Source organism: Mobula hypostoma, chromosome 6 (assembly GCF_963921235.1).
Source record: "Mobula hypostoma chromosome 6, sMobHyp1.1, whole genome shotgun sequence".
Classification (NCBI taxonomy): domain Eukaryota; kingdom Metazoa; phylum Chordata; class Chondrichthyes; order Myliobatiformes; family Myliobatidae; genus Mobula; species Mobula hypostoma.
Window position 1 is genome coordinate 177228011 of NC_086102.1, and position 17671 is coordinate 177245681.

The following is a 17671-nucleotide window of genomic DNA, read 5'->3' on the forward strand; positions in this document are numbered from 1 at the left end:
CATTAAATTCCATCTGCCATTCTTCAGTCCATTTTTCCATTTGGTCCAGATCTCACTGCAAGCTTTGATAGTCTTCATCGGTGTCTAATGCACCCTCAGTCTTGGTGTCAAATGCACACTTACTGATGCAGTTTACTTCATTATCATCCAGATCATTGATATAGAAGACAAACAACAATGGACCCAGAATTTACTCCTGCGGCACACCACTAGTCACAGGCCTCTGGTCAGAGAGGCAACCATCTACTATCCCTCTCTGGTTTCTCCCACAAGGCCAATTTCTAATCTAATTTACTACCTCATCTTGAATGCAAATGACTGAACCTTCTTGACCAACCTCCCATACAGGACCTTGTCTAATGCCTTGCTAAAGTCATTGTGGACAGCATCCACTGCCTTGCCTTCATAAACTTTCCTGGTAACTTCAGCGATAAACTCTATTAGATTGGTATCCCTAAGCAGTCCCTGTGTATCCAAATACTTATATATCCGGTCCCTTAGCATACTTTCCAATAACTTAACCAGCACTGATGTCAGGCTCATTGTCCTGTCTTATTCTTAGAGTCTTGCTTAAACAGTGGAACGACGTTAGCTATCATCCAATCCTCCAGCATCTCACCCAGGGCTAAGGATGTTTTTAAGTATCTCTGCTAGGGCCCCTGCAGTTTCTGCACTAGCTTCCCACAGGGTCCAGTGGAACACCTTGACAGGCCTTGGGGATTTAGCCTCCCTAACTTGCCTTAGGACAGTAAACACCTCCTCTGTAATGTGTATATGATTGGTCCGAGTCAGCATGGATTTACGAAGGGGAAATCATGCTTGACTACTCTTCTGGAATTTTTTGAGGATGTAACGATGAAAATGGACAAGGGAGAGCCAGTGGATGTAGTGTACCTGGACTTTCAGAAAGACTTTGATAAAGTCCCACATAGGAGATTAGTGGGCAAAATTAGGGCACATGGTATTGGGGGCAGAGTACTGACGTGGATTGAAAATTGGCTGGTTGACAGAAAACAAAGAGTAGCGATTAACGGGTCCCTTTCGGAATGGCAGGTGGTGACCAGTGGGCTACCGCAGGGTTCAGTGCTGGGACCGCAGCTGTTTACAATATATATTAATGATTTAGATGAGGGAATTAAAAGTAACATTAGCAAATTTGCCGATGACACAAAGCTGGGAGGCTGTGTGAAATGTGAAGAGGATGTTATGAGAATGCAGGGTGACTTGGACAGGCTGGGTGAGTGGGCAGATGCATGACAGATGCAGTTTAATGTGGATAAATGTGAGGTTATCCACTTTGGTGGTAAGAACGGGAAGGCAGATTATTATCTAAATGGAGTCAAGTTAGGAAAAGGGGAAATACAATGAGATCTAGGTGTTCTTGTACATCAGTCACTGAAAGCAAGCATGCAAGTACAGCAGGCAGTGAAAAAAGCTAATGGCATGCTGGCCTTCATAACAAGGGGAATTGAGTACAAGAGCAAAGACGTCCTTCTGCAGCTGTACAGGGCCCTGGTGAGACCACACCTGGAGTACTGTGTGCAGTTTTGGTCTCCAAATTTGAGGAAGGACATTCTTGCTATTGAGGGAGTGCAGCGTAGGTTCACAAGGTTAATTCCTGGGATGGCGGGACTGTCATATGTCGAAAGATTGGAGCAACTGGGCTTGTATACTCTGGAATTTAGAAGGCTGAGAGGGGATCTTATTGAAACATATAAGATTATTAAGGGATCGGACACGCTGCAGGCAGGAAGCATGTTCCCGTTGATGGGTGAGTCCAGAACCAGAGGCCACAGTTTAAGAATTAGGGGTAGGCCATTTAGAACGGAGTTGAGGAAAAACTTTTTCACCCAGAGAGTGGTGGATATATGGAATGCTGTGCCACAGAAGGCTGTGGAGGCCAAGTCTCTGGATGCTTTCAAGAAAGATATGGATAGAGCTCTTAAAGATAGCGGAATCAGTGGTTATGGGGATAAGGCAGGAATTGGATACTGATAGTGGATGATCAGCCATGATCACAGTGAATGGCGGTGCTGGCTCGAAGCGCTGAATGGCCTACTCCTGTACCTATTGTCTATTGTTAGCTCACTACTGCTTTGCCTTACTTCTATAGACTCTGTGTCTGTCTCTGGAGGAAATACAGGTGAAAAAAAATCTATTTAAGACCTCCCCCATCACTTTCAGCTCATTGCATAGATGACCAGTCAGATCTTCCAGAGGATTAATTTTGTTACTTGCTATCCTTTTGCTCTTAATATATCTGTAGAATCCCTTTGGATTCAGCTTTGCCTTGTCTGCTAGAGCAACCTCATGCTTTCTTTTCACCCTCCTGGTTTCATCCCTCAGTGCTGTTCTGCATTTTTTATACTTAAGTACCTCATTTGTTCCTGCCTGTCTATAACTGCAATGCACCTCATTCTTTTTCTTAACCAGGGACTCAGTATCGAAAACTAAGGTTCCTTAAATGTCTTATCCTTGTCTTTTATTCTGACAGGACATAAAAACTCAGTACTCTCAACATTTCACTTTTGAATGCCTCCCACTTACCAAGTGCACCTTTGCCAGAAAACAACCTGTCCCAATCCTCATTTGCCAGATCCTTCCTATACCATGAAAATTGGCCTTTCCCCAATTTAAAATCGCAACCCAAGGACCAGATTTATTCTTTTCCATAATTATCTTGAAATTAATGACATTATGATCATTATATGCAAAGTGTTACCCTACAAAAACTTGTCACCTGGCCTGTCTCATGCCTTAATAGTAGATCTTGTATCGCAATCTATTTACTGATTTCCAGAATACATTTGGCAAACTGTTTCCCACCCAGCCTTTTTAAAGTATGGGAGTCCCAGTCAATACTTAAAATCATCTATTATCGCAGCCTTATGTTTCTTGCATCAGTGCCCAATCTCTCTACAAATTTGCTGTTCTAAATCCCACATATTGTTCAGTGGTCTGTAACATAATTCTATTAATGCCGTCCTCCCTTTCTTATTCCTCAGTTTTACCCATACAGCCTCGGTAGATGAACTCTCCAGTCTGTATCCTGTTCTAACTGTGCAATAAGAAAGAAAGAAAATTTAAAATAAAAAAACCTACCTACAGCTGCTGCCTCTCCTTGCCAATGCCTGTGAAACCCCTTTTTACAGGGCATCTCTGGAGATGCAGGTCGTCAGCCCCTTGCTGACAGGCCAATGGACTCAGTGGTGAGAAAACCACTTTTCTCAAATTCCATACGTCTAAGGTCAATATGACTTGGGGCCCACCAGACCAGGAGAGCCGGGATGTGTTGACTGTGCACCGCAATCTGAGGGAATACTGTGTAAATGTTGCCCACTTGCAATTACCCACCAGAAATAACAGTACACTGCATGCAATTATAAAGAAAGCATATTTACAAATTTTGGCTTTATCGAACAGTTAGTAGGAAAAGAAAAAGACGCAAAAAATAAAAAGGGGCCCATTACGGTTAACACAGTCCTAATATGCACTTACCTTGGAGCTCATCTTGAAGTTGTCTTTAACTCGCGCACTAGACCCATAGTCTGCATGAAAGCGGACACCACCTTCCAAATATTTCTCGAAATCCATCTCAAACAAACGGACTCCTCCACAGGAGCATTGGTCCTTCCTTCTTGAAGCCTTGCCTCTGCACAAAGCACCTTGTGCAACAGGGACCATATCCTCAGCCATCTTCCTTCCTGTCTTCTCCCAGCTCCTGCCAAAAAAAACTTGACCCATACCAGTGTACGTCACAAAAACCCCTCTGCCCAGCATTCTCTAGAATCTTCTTCCAATTCTACCATCTTGACTGGATGACACTACGTTCCTAAGCATGAACATCATAACCCCTTATCTTTAGCTCAAAACTAAACATGCTGAAAGCAGAACAGACAGCTCTTATAGAACTGCTAAAATGAAATACCTACAGCATAACAGTAAAAATCTTAACCAAGGCGTTACACCTATATGAGCAAAATCCTGAACTCCCCCACTCTAACACTGACCCGCTCACCCAATGACCACTCCCACTATCTGAATTGTTTGAAAGGAAATGAAATAACCGGTGAAGAGACGGTCATTAACTGAAATAACATAAGTTCCTTGTGCATGTGTATTTTGAATCATTGTACCTTTTTTGAGTATAGTCATAGTCATACTTTATTGATCCTGGGGGAAATTGGTTTTTGTTAGAGTTTCACCATAAATAATAAATAGTAATAAAACCATAAATAGTTAAATAGTAATATGTAAATTATGCCAGGAAATAAGTTCAGGACCAGCCTATTGGTTCAAGGTGTCTGACCCTCCAAGGGAGGAGTTGTAAAGTTTGATGGCCACAGGCAGGAATGACTTTCTATGACGCTCTGTGTTGCATCTCGGTGGAATGAGTCTCTGGCTGAATGTACTCCTGTGCCCACCCAGTACATTATGTAGTGGATGGGAGACATTGACCAAAATGGCATGCAACTTAGACAGTATCCTCTTTTCAGACACCACCGTGAGAGAGTCCAGTTCCATCTCCACAACATCACTGGCCTTATGAATGAGATTATTTCTGCAATTTTGTAATGATTCCATGCCCCCAAGTCAATAAGCAATAGAATGGAATGATGTGAGAATATCTTAATCATATTTTGGATAATGTAGTCTGCCAGTCTCTCAAAGGCCACCTTGGAACCAATCCAGCTAGAGTGTTATCTTCTCAGGAGGATATTGATTAGACAACCAGAAAGAAATGGCTGTTTGCTCAGTAGAGCTTAATACTTTTGTGCCATGCATTGGGGGAAACATGACCATTATGGAACAGAACGATTGCCTCTTTTCATGTGATCACAGCACTGATATAGAAACAGATGGATCATTGGTCCTCTATGCTCAGCCAGGAGCGATACAGACAGTGCCTTCATGTAATGCTTTTGACGATTGCATCCTCCAAATCTTCATTCAACATGATTGTCAATGCCTTCAAATTCTAAATAGTTCCTAACTTGTTGAAGGAGTGAAATAATTTCAATTTCACTCCAGCCCATTTCTGGCATTGTCAAACCTGAATGCTTGAAACTGCAGTGAGCAAAACAGTTGTGAATTGTCTACTGCTAATTTCTTGTCAACTATCAGTGACAAAAATCAGTGCTTTTTAAGCAGAAGCACATGCAACTGTTGTTATTTTAAAAATGTTCCCTCTAAGTTCGGTGTTGTATCAAACTGTCACGGAGTTTGCATGTCTGATGCTAGTTAGAAACTGTTTGGCAACAGTCTCCTGCCCCAGTGGCGCATTGTGTCCCAAATAAGTGAAGGTAATCCCAGCTATTTTCTTGATAAATGTCTGTTCTTTAAGAGTTGTCCCAAATAAGGCTACGTCCACACTACGCCGGATAATTTTGAAAACGAAGCCTTTTCTCTTCGTTTTGACCCTCTGTCCACACTAAAATGGTGTTTTCATCCCCCGAAAACGGAGATTTTCAGAAACGGTCTCCAGAGTGAATAAATCTGAAAACGCCTAATGTGGACATGGTAAACGGAGCTTCTTAAAACCGCTGTCATGACGTGCTGCAACAGATGGCAGCAGCGCAGCATTTCATTGTTTTCTTCTTATTATTATTATTACTTTATTGTCGCCAAACAATTGGTACTAGAGCATACAATCATCACAATGATATTTGATTCTGCGCTTCGCAGAACCTAACAATTTCAGAACAGACGGAATGAGACTGAAGCCAGAAGAGTTAGAAATGTACTCACCAAGTACTTTGACGCATAGCTTACAGAACAAATAAGTATACTCACTTTGCCCTGTTTTCTGTCCTTGCTTGGTAAGGACAGAAAACACCCTCTGCCACCTCCAGTTTAAATTCCATGGGGAACCAAGGTGGTTTACCTATTTATGCAAATACTTCTCTGACAATAGATGTGTAACAGCCTAATGTAACATTGTGTGGAAATACAAGATAACACTGATGCAGACATGTTTTATACATTTAACAAGGTGTTTTATTAATGCAACAGAGTTCGTCAGTTTTTCAATGTTCGTCGTCAGCTGGGTCATACTGTCCATGAACTCCCTGTCGGTTGCCTCCATACGCTCCAGTATTTTTTTTTTAGTTTTAAGTCCTCCTGCGCAAGAGCCAAGAGCAATTCCTTTTAAGTTTTTCTACTCTGTAACTGGACAAACATGCACCAAGTATACCGTTTCCTCTTCACTTGTTTTCTGTGTGTCCTGCGCATGCCCAGTAGGAGGAGATTCGCCCAAACATCCGTCTAATGTGGACAGAGATATTTTGAAAAACGCTTAGTGTGGACGCCTGTTGTTTTTACTCGAAACCGGAGTTTTCAAAATTATCCGGCATAGTGCGGACTTAGCCTAAGTGGCTGGCCTGATTAACTGATGGCTTAATTAACTGGAATCCACTGTAGTTGAATAAATACTCACGAAAGGAAAAAGTTTAAGAAATGAGAGCAATGTAATTTGTATGATTGGCATGATGGTGGCTGCTTTGATATTAGTAATTTAACAGTTATTTATTAAATACTTAAAAATTTTGGACCACTTATCCCACTCAATTCCCCCATTTCTCCTAATCTGTTCTATTAATTAATTCATTCCTGTATAGCTCCAGAAAGTTTTGAAATGTAATATTGAGTCCATTTTGTACAGTTAGACCTCTGTGTTTTGATCTTATTGATAGATATGTGTTTGGAAAAAAGCTCATTGATTGCCTCTTATGAAGACCTTAATAAAAATGGAAGATGAAATATTTTCAGAGCAATGAGAAGTAGAGTAAGGTCCCATAAAGAATAATTGACTGAATTGCCTTCTTTTGAATTTGTTGCTCTTTGTTTCCTTAAGATCATGGAAAACTCTTGTAATATTTTTACTTTTTAATTCCTAAATTTTTTTGCATTAGTTTTTGGAAAAATAGTCAATCCTCTGAAAGCTCTGTGCTTGTGGAAAGAGATGTTTTGAAGATTCAGCCTCATTCTGTTTTATAGTACAGTGGCAAGAAAAAGTTTGTCAACCCTTTGCAATTACTTGGTTTTCTGCATTAATTGCTCATAAAATGTGGTCTGATCTTCATCAAAGTCACAATAACAGACAAACACAATCTGCCTAAACTAATAACACAAGTAATTGTACTTTTCATGTCTTTATTGAACACATTGTTTAATCATTCACAATCCAAGCTGAAAAATGGTATGTGAACCCCTGTATTTAAGAACCGGTAGGACCTCTTTTAGCAGTAATAACCTCCACCAAACATTTCCTGTAGCTGCGGATTAGATTTGCACAACGACGAAGAGGAATTTTAGACCATTCCTCCACACAAAACTGTTCCAGTTCATCAGTATTTCTGGGATTCCTTGCATGAACAGCCCTCTTCAGGTTATGCCACAGCATCTCATTAAGGCCTGGACTCTGACCTGCCTATTCCAAAACACAAATTTCCTTCTTTTTTAACCATTCTGTTATTGATTTACTCTTGTGTTTTGGATCATTGTCTTGTTGCATCATCCAACTTCTGTTAAGTTTCGGGTGAAGGATCGCTACCCTGACACTCTCCTGTAAAATATATTGATACAATTTTGAATTCATTGTTCCCTCGACGATTGCAAGCTGTCCAGGCCCTGAGACAGCAGAGCAGCCCCAAACCATGATGCGCTTTCCACCATGCTTCACAGTTGGGATGAGATTTTGGTAATTACGAGTAATTAATGCAGAAAACCAGGTAATTGCAAATGGTTCACAAACATTTCTTTCAACTATATATGTTCTATTTTCATATGATTGCATTAATATTGTTTTTTAGAAAACGAGAGATATAAATACATATGTATCCCAATTTACAAATACTTTGTCATTAGGTGAAATTTGAGATGGGTGCAGAAGAGAAAGCTGAAGCATTTGCGAGCATCTTCAGCCAGGAAGTGCCGAGTAGATGATCCATCTTGGTCTCCTCCAGTGATCATCAGCATGATAGATACCAGTCCTCAGCCAATTCTCTTTGCTCCATGTGATATCAAGAAACAGCTGAAGGCTTTGGAAACAGCAGAGGCTTATTATTGAACAATATTCCGGCAATAATACTGAAGACTTGAGCTCCAGGGCTCGCTGTGCCCTTGTCCAAGCTATTCTACAACAGCTACAGCACTGGCATCTACCTGAGAATGAGAAAAACTATCCACAAGACGCAGGACCCACGCTGACCAATTCCTATCCCATTAGTCTGCTGTTTATCATCAGCATAGTAATGGAAAGGATAACCAATAGTGCCATCAAGTGACATTTGCTTAACAATGGCTTTTGCCAAAGTCATGGAATTGGGGAGGCCTTCTGCTGGTTGGAAACAAACCTAGTACTTATGAAGATGGTTGTGGGTCAATCATCTCTGGCACTGGATGTTTCTGTAAGAGTTCCTCTAAGTAGTGTCCCAGGCCCAACCATTTCCCGTTGATTCATCAATGATCGTCCTTCAGTTATAAGGTCAGGTGTTTGCTGATGACTGCACAATATTCAGCAACTCAACACTTGCAAAGCAACTAGACCTGGACAGTATCCAGGCTGGACTGATGGATGGCAAGAAATATTTTTGCTATACAAATACCGGGCAGTGACAAGTGTAAGTGCAACTGTTAGCTGCTGATGTTCAATGGTATTACAATCATTGATACCATCAATTGCATTACCACCACTCTTAATATCTTGGGGGTTACCTTTGACCATAAATTGCACAGGAGTAGCCATTTACACAATGTAGCCCCATGAAGGTCAAAGGCTAGGAATCCTGCATCAAGTAACTCATCTAATTCCCCAAAGCCTGTCCACCATCTATAAAGTTCAAGTTAGAAGTGTGATGGAATGGTGTCCACTTGCCTGGCTGATTGCAACTTCAGCATTCAAGAACCATACAGACAAAGCCTCCAGCTGGGTAGACATCACATCCACAGTCATTTACTCACTCCACCACTAATGCAAAGTCGCAGCAGTAGCAGCAATCCCAGTAAATAGACATTGGTTAAATGCAGGAGGGGAGGTTGGCTGAGATTTGGCCTGCAGTTAATATGAGGGTGCACCCTCCCACCCTTATTAACCTTGTACAAAGTAAGCAGTATAATTCCGGAGTCTTAACCTCATGAAAGAATGGAAACTAATTTCAGTGGAGTATTATAAACCATGCCATCTTGACCAACATTTAACCCAAGATGACTTTTGGTATACTTCCATTTTCTGAGTGATCTTTACACTTAATAATGTTGAAATGCAGTACAGAAGCAATGCCCTAAAATGCAAAGTTGTTAAACATAACAAATCACCGTGTGTCTAATATGAGGCAGATATTGGTAGCCCTTTGAAAAGCAATGATGAACAAATGGAGAGGGAAATGTGAAGGGAATACAAATCATCAAATCCAGTGTGGCTTCAGTTTTTCCCTGAGAGAAGGAAGAATGGCACTCAGCTGGCCAGACAGAAAATTGGCGAGATCTCTGCTGTACATCTGCTTTTTGCTACTTTAAAATTACTGCTAACTTAACTATGTTTTGCCTGTATTGATAAAGACCAAATAAGACCAATGTCTAATTTAAAACAAAATAGACAACAACCAACCAAAATTAAGGTAATTCTTCTGACTAGTCAACAGAACCCATTTTACAGTTTTAGAATTGTTAAACTGAAGAGTTGCTCCTGACTGTTCCACATATTCCTTCTCTGCACACAATGGCCCTTCCCAAGGATGCACATACCTCCTTCCCCATCTAACTATGTGTGCTCTCCCTCCCATCCCCTGCTCTGTTCTTCCCCCTCCTTCTTCCCCTGCCTGCAGGCATCCACAGCCTATGCCCCATCCCAACAAATGCATGGCCTCCACTGTGCCCTCCCATTGCTACCCCCCTCCCCCCGCAACACTTCCATCCCACTGGTTTCCACTCTCCCAACCCCACATGCAACTGCCCAGTTTCTTGCAGATTGCCTACTCACCCCCTCCCTCCTGCCCTCACTAACCTGCCCCAACTCCTTACAACTTTTTTTCACAGCTGGGCTTCCATTATGGTTAGGAGACAATTGTCTTCTATTGCACTTCGAGACAATTGATAAGTAAGGTTTCTGATGGCAGAATGTGGGCTGTTCAATATCGGCTTTTCTACACAGTGATTTAGTGGTTAGTGTTGATGGTTAAAAGTAGTGGTGTGTAAAGTACACAATATTCCTTGATTATCATCACAAGAATTTGATTACCTGGCACACTAAAACAACAATCTTGTTTTGCACAACTGTATACAGAATTTGTGTTTAGGAGCACATGGGATCATTGAATTATTTAACATTTTTTTAAAAATTTATTCGTGCTGAAATTCTCTTTCCTGCTGTTCAATTAATAGGTTACCTTTGCTTTTATTCATCACTGCAGATGTTGTTGAACTTGCATAAAAAAAGTTGGATGGAAGGACTGACACTTCAGGACTACAGTGAGCATTGTAAACTTAATGAAACTGTTGTGAAAGAAATGCTAGAATTGGCAAAGAACTACAATAAGGTAAAGGAAGAAATCCTACACTGCTCTGTAGAATAAATATATTGTAGATCAGAAATACTTCCTCTTCTATTTTTGAACTTTACAGTAAGTTTCCTTAAAGGATGTTTTGAGATAAACTATGTACACTTAAATATTTTTCTCTGACAGGCTGTGGAAGAAGAGGATAAAATGACTCCTGAACAACTAGCAATTAAAAATGTTGGAAAACAAGTGAGTATGGACCATCTGAATGATAATTTCACATTATCAGTTTAATAGTACACAATTTGATGATTAGGGTGAATTGTATTTGAATGCAGCCCTTGAACTTTTAAAACGTTGGATGAAAATTGTATGAACTTAACATACAAAACAATGAGTAATGTACATTTATGTAGAGCATTTTGCACGTCTTTTAGAACACCACAAAGCATTTTTATTGAATGAAGTATTGTAAGTACATTTTACATGCAACAAACCGCCATAAAGTGCAAGGTGATAATGGCTAGATATTCTGTTAATGGAATGTTGCTTTAGGGATAAGGGTTATCTTGGACTCAGGGGACAACTCCCCAATTCTTTGATAGTGTCATGAGATCTTCTAAGTCCACATGACAGTGCAGATGGGCCCTTGGTGTAACAGTACACTATTATTTCTCAGTTGAGCATCAGCCTAGACTTTTTTGCTCAAGTTTCTGGATTGGGATTTGAGCAGGAAATTTTCTGAAAGGAGTGCTTCCAACCATCATCATTATTACTAGAGATGTCAAATCTTCTTTGACATTGATCTTTTGTATAATGGAAGTTGATCTAAGTTTGTAATCTTTAGCCTCAAAATAAGTTCATAACACCTACAACAGTTGGTGTGGTGAGATGATGTACCAGTACATCATAACTTCATATATTTTATGAGAACTTCCTGAAACCCTATTGTCTGAAATACTCTCTGAGACAGAACATTTTATTCTGTACTAAAGTTTTCTAAGAATACTTCTAACCACCTGGCCATGCATTTTAGTTGAGTAAACTTCATTACTGACATCAACAACAGAAAGATAGCCTGTGCGTTTTCATGCTGTCGGTACCCTTAATGATTTGAAACAAAACTTTTTGTTTCATCTTGATGTTGTTCTTTGCTGTTGTGAAAGTTATCATGTTATTGCAAATCTTTTCAAGGAAATGTAGATGCTCATTCTGAGCAATCTGTCTTTCTTTGATAGTGCTTTACATATGGTTTCATTACTTTTAAAATTTTATAAATAATGACTTCTCTCACCGTTTGTCTTCATTTTCAAGTCCAGAATGCTTGTCCTTTTTTGGTTAGTTTTACAGTTTGACATCCTTCAGTACCATTCCATTTAGACCACGGGTTCCCAATCTGGGGTCCACGGACCCCTCAATTAATGGTAAGGCTCCACTGCATAAAAAAAATTAGGAACCCCTAATATGGGCCATTCCCCCCAAATTATGCGCAATTTGAAGTTTTCCTAATTCTGATGATCGTAGAGTAATAGACCACAGAAACAGATCTTTTGGCTATCATGTCTATGCTGACCATTGGCACTTGGTCTGTAGCATTCTATGTCTTGGCAATTTAAGTGCTTGTCTAGATAATAAGTGTGAGAGAACCAACTTCCATCACTTATTTAGGCACTGCACTTCCGGTTCCATCCATCCTCTAGGTCAGGGGATTTCAACCTTTTTAATGCTATGGACGCCTACCATTAACCGAGGGGTCCTTGGACCCTAGGTTGGGAACTTCTCCTTGCCTTCTAGTTTACAACACCTGCGTTATATATTAAGAAAGATCCTGCTATCTACTCTCTCTATGCCCCTCCTCTTCCCCTGCTCCAAGGAAAACAAGCCCAGCCTCTCCTCATAAGTGAATCAGCCAAGGTATATTCTTCTGCACCTTTCTTATATCTAGAGTGGTGACTGGGACTGTACACACTGTTCCAACTATGATTTAACCATTTTTTAAAAGCAATACCACAACCTTCCTACTTTTATTAAGTTCAGTGCTATTGCTCTGAAATTGCTCATGGTTATAAGAATAATGGGGTTGTATTAATAGGAACACAAACACAAGAAAATCTGCAGATGTTGAAAATCCAAAGCAACAAAATGCTGAGGGAACTCAGCAGGTCAGGCAGCATCTATGGAAAAGAGTAAACAGTCGACATTTCAGGCTGAGACCCTTCATCAGGACTCATTGACATTTAAGTAACATTTTTATAGCCAACAAATACACCTGATCCTGACCTCTTAAATCTGATGTACAATGGTGCCAGAAAGTTTGTGAACCCTGTAGAATTTTCTCTACTTCTGTATAAATATGACCTAAAATGTAATAAGATATTCACATAAGTCCTAAAACTGGATAAGAGAACACCAAAAATTATTCTTCATTTACTTATTGAGGAAAATTGATCCAATATTACATGTATTTGTTGGATAAAGTATGTGAACCTCTGGGGCAATGCCTTTTACAAAAGTTATTTGGAGTCAGGTGTTCCAATCAATGATATGAGATTGGAGGTGTGGATTGGAGAGGTGCCTCTCTATCTCTCTCTCTCTCTCTCTATCTCTCTATCTCTATCTATCTATCTATCTATCTATCTATCTATCTCTCTCTCTCTCTCTCTATCTCTATCTCTATCTCTCTATCTCTCTATCTCTCTCTCTCTCTCTCTCTCTCTCTCTCTCTCTCTCTCTCTCTCTCTCTCTCTCTCTCTCTCTCTCTCTCTCTCTCTCTCTCTCTCTCTCTCTCTCTCTCTCTCTATCTATCTATCTATCTCTATATATATTAAAAAAAAGACACACAAAGTCAGGTTACTGACAGAGCATGTTCTTCTCAAGAAAGATCTGTTCATGTGCACCATGCCTCGATTAAAACAACTTTCAGAGGACCTTAGAAGAATTGTAGAGATGCAGGAAGTTGGAAAAGACTTCAAAAGCATTTCTAAAGACCTGAGTGTTCATCAGTCCACGGTAAGAGAAATTGTCTACAATTGGAAGAAATTCAATACTGTTGCTACTCTTCCTAGGAGTGGGCATCCTGTAAAAATCACACCAAGAGCACGACATGCAATGCTGAAGGAAGTGAAAAAGAACCCAAGAGGAACTGCAAAATACCTGCAGAAATCTCTACAACTTGCTAAAGTCTCTGTTCATATTCCACTATAAGAAAAACAGAACAAGAATGGTGTTCCTGGAAGAACACCATGGAGGAATCAACTGCTCTCCAAAAAAAATATTGCTGCACATCTCAAGTTTGCAAAAAGACCACCTGGATGTTCCCCAATGCTTTTGGGATGATGTTCCGTGGACAGATGAGACAAAAGATGAACTTTTTGGCAGAACTGCACATTGCTATGTTTGGAGGAAAAAGGGCCCTGCACACCAACACCAAAACCTCATCCCAACTGTGAAGCATGGTGGAGGGAGCATCATGTTTTGGGGCTGCTTTGCTGCCTCAGTGCCTAGACCGCCTGCAGTTGTTGAGGGAACAATGAGTTCAAAAGTATATTAAAACATTTCAGAAGAGATTGTCAGGGTAGCAGTCCATCACCTGAAGCTTAATAGAAGTTGGATAATGCAACAAGACAATGATCAGAAAGATGAAGGCAAATGCCTCAAAAGCACTTCGTATATTGCATACATTTCTGTGACATTAAGTTGCACCTTTGAAAGGTAAATCAACAACAGAATGGTGTAAAATGATGAAAATTTGTGTTTTGGAATGGCCGAGTCAAAGTCCTGACCTTAATCCTATAGAAATGTTGTGCAGGGACCTGAAGCAAGCAGTTCATGCAGGGGAGCCCACCAACATCCTAGAGTTGAAGCAGTTTTGTAAGGAGAAATGGACTAAAATTTCTCCAAGCTGATGTGCAGGTCTGATTAGTGGTTGTCGGAAATGTTTGGTTGAAGTTATTGCTGTACGGTGGGGCGAGGGGGGGTGGTCACACTATTTACTGAAAGTAAAGGTTGACATACTTTTTCCAATAAATACATGTAATATTAGATCATTTTTCACAATAAATAAATGAGCAAGTATAATGTTTTTTGTGTTATTTATTTAATTGGGCTCCCTTTATCTAGTTTTCAGACTTGCATGAAGATCTGACCACATTTTCGGTCATATTTATGCAGAAATAGAGAAAATTGTACAGGGTTCACCAACTTTCTAGCACCATTCTATAGTTCCTTCTTTGACCAGAGCTTCAATACCTCTTGTCAGTCAAGGTTCCCTGAACTTGCCAGGTTTACCCTTCATCATAACAGGAACATGTTGCTCTTGGACACTTGCTATCACAATTTTAAAAGCCTTCCACTTGCCATTCATTCCTTTCCCTTCAGACAGACTCACCCGATCAATCTCTGCTAGATCCAGTCCTGATGAGGGTCTTGGCCCAAAACATTGACAGTTAACTCTTTTCCATAGATGCTGTCTGGCCTGCTGAGTTCCTCCAGCATTTGATGTAGGTTGCCTTGTTTCAATAGGAGATGTTCTTCCTGGTGTTGACTGGACCACTCAGTGTAAAAGGCCTGAAGGGGGTGGAATTTGTCAAATTTATCCAGCAAGTCTCCTGAGTCAATACAGTGCCTTTAAAAAGCATTCACCCCCCCTTGGAAGTTTTCATGTTTTATTGTCTTACAATATTGAACCACTGGATTTAATTTGGCTTTTTTTTTGACACTGATCAACAGAAAAGGACTCGTATCAAAGTGAAAACAGATCTCTACAAAGTGATCTAAATTAATTACAAAAATAAAACACAAAATAATTGATTGAATAAAGATTCACCCTTAAGTCAGTATTTAGTAGATGCACCTTGAGTCTGTGTGGATAGATCTCTATCAGCTTTGGACATCTGGACGCTGTAATTTTTCCCCATTCTTCTTTACAAGACTGCTCAAACTCTGTCAGAATGCCTAGTGATTGTGTGTGAATAGCCCTTTTCAAGTCCAGCCACAAATTCTTAAGTGGATTGAGATCTGGACTCTGACTTGGCCACTGCAGGACATTAACTTTGTTGTTTTTGTAGCTTTGGCTTTATGCTTAGGGATATTATTTTGCTGGAAAACAAATCTTCTCCCAAGTTTTATTTCTCTTGTAGACTGCATCAGGTTTTCCTCCAGGCTTTCCCTGTATTTTGCTGCATCCATTTTATCTTTTACTTTCACAAGCCTTCCAGGGCCTGCTACAGTGAAACTTCCCCACAGCTTGATGCAGCCACCACCATGCTTCATGATAGGAATGGTGTGTTTTCAATGATGTGTAGTGTTTGGCTTACACCAAACATAGCGTTCAGTCTGATGGCCAAAACGCTCAATTTTGTTTTCATCAGACCATAGAACCTGCTTCCAGCTGACTTCAGAGTCTGTAGTGTGCCTTCTGGAAAAGTAGCCAAGATTTCATGTGAATTTTTTTTCCGGCAGTGGCTTTCTCTTTGCCACTGTACCATAAAACTGTGACTGGTGAAGCTCCTGGGCAACAGTTTTTGTATGTGTAGTCTCTCCTATCCCAGCCACTAAGCTTGTAACTCTTCCAGAGTTGTCATAGGTCTTGGTGGCCTCCCTCACTAGTCCCCTTGCAGGGTCACTGAGTTTCTGAGGATGGCCTGCTCTCGGCAGATTTACAGCTGTGCCATAGTCATTCCATTTCTAGATGATTGACTTGATTGTACTCCAAGGGACATTCAGTGACTTGGAATTTTTCTTGTATCTGTCTCCTGACTTGTGCTATTCAATAACCTTTTTGTGGACGTTCTAGGGGTGTTCTTTTGTCTTCATGCGATAGTTCTTGCCAGGATGCTGACTCACCAGCAGTTGGACCTTCCAGATACAGGTGTATTTTTACTATAGTCAATTGAAACACTGACTGCATGCAGGCCTCCAAACACAGATATCCATTTAACTAATTTTGTGAGTTCTAAAACCAATTGGATGCATCAGTGATGATTTGGTGTTTTGTATTCAAGGTGGGGTGGGGTGGGTTGGGAGGAGGGGTGAAACTTTGCAATCAATTATTTTGTGTTTTTTATTTAATTAATTTAGAGCACTCTGTTGAGATCTGTTTTCACTTTGACACAAGAGTTTCTTTTTCTTTTGATCAATGTCAAAAAAGCCAAATTAAATCCACTGTGATTGAACGTTGTAAAACAATAAAACATGAAAACTTCCAAGGGGGGTGAATACTTTCTATAGGCACTGTACATAGAGGGCCTTATTTAGGGGGCGCAATACTGGAGCTCTTCTTAGGGAAGAGGCAGGGCAAGTAACTGAAGTGGCAGTCAGGAACTCTTTGGCTCTAATGATGATAATTCTATTAGTTTTATGATATTTATGAAGGGCAGGTGAAAAGATTAGGGTCCTGAACTGTAGCATGGGTTAATTTTGGGGAATTTAGACCGGATCTAGCAGATTCGGTGAGTCTGTTTGATGGGAAAGGAATGAATGGTAAGTGGGAGGCTTTTAAAACTGTGATAGCAAGTGATGAAGAGCAACATGTTCCTGTTATGATGAAAGGTAAACCTGGCAAATTCAGGGAACCTTGACGAGAGGCATTGAGGGTCTGGTCAAAAAAGAAAGGAGGAACTATACATTGGATTTAGGAGGTCAGGATCAAGTGAATCCCTTGGCTATAAAAAAGTTGAGAAAGAGGGTATGAGATGGATTTGGTTAAGGAAAATCCCAGGAGGTTCTATAACATAAGGGTAGCTAGAAAGAGAAAGTAACTGATGTTAATTGACAAGATTTGATCAGTAAGTTTGTGATTGACATGAGATTAGGTCATGATATTATAGAAGATTATCATAGATTATAAATGGATCCTGATCAGTTAGGGAAGTGAGCTAAGGTGTGGCAAAGGAAATTCAATACAGATTATTGTGCGCTAATGTGTTTTGGAAAGTCAAACAAGTGTAGGCTTACACTGTGAATGGTAGGGCACTGGGGAGTCTATAATGGAATAGGAGTTCATATACATCGTTCAGTGAAAACAGCATCAAGGGTAGACAGTGGTTAAAAAGGCATTTAGCGCGCTGACCTTTATCAGACGGGTACTGAATGTAGGAGTTGGGACATTATGTTGCAGTTGTATAGGTCATTAATGAGGTTGCACTCAGAGCACTGTACAGTTTTGGTTACCCTGT

At 40.3% G+C, this 17671-nt stretch overlaps 1 protein-coding gene across 2 annotated transcripts in view; it reads left to right on the forward strand.

Annotated features, from left to right (window-relative positions):
* The window catches only part of psmd14 (proteasome 26S subunit, non-ATPase 14), a 98733-nt gene that overhangs the window by 72043 nt on the left and 9019 nt on the right, over positions 1-17671 (forward strand). For both annotated transcript variants that reach the window (XM_063052324.1, XM_063052325.1), the window contains exons 9-10: positions 10410-10535; positions 10683-10745. In XM_063052324.1, coding sequence (XP_062908394.1) covers positions 10410-10535; positions 10683-10745 — 189 coding nt within the window. The remainder of the gene's footprint in view (positions 1-10409; positions 10536-10682; positions 10746-17671) is intronic.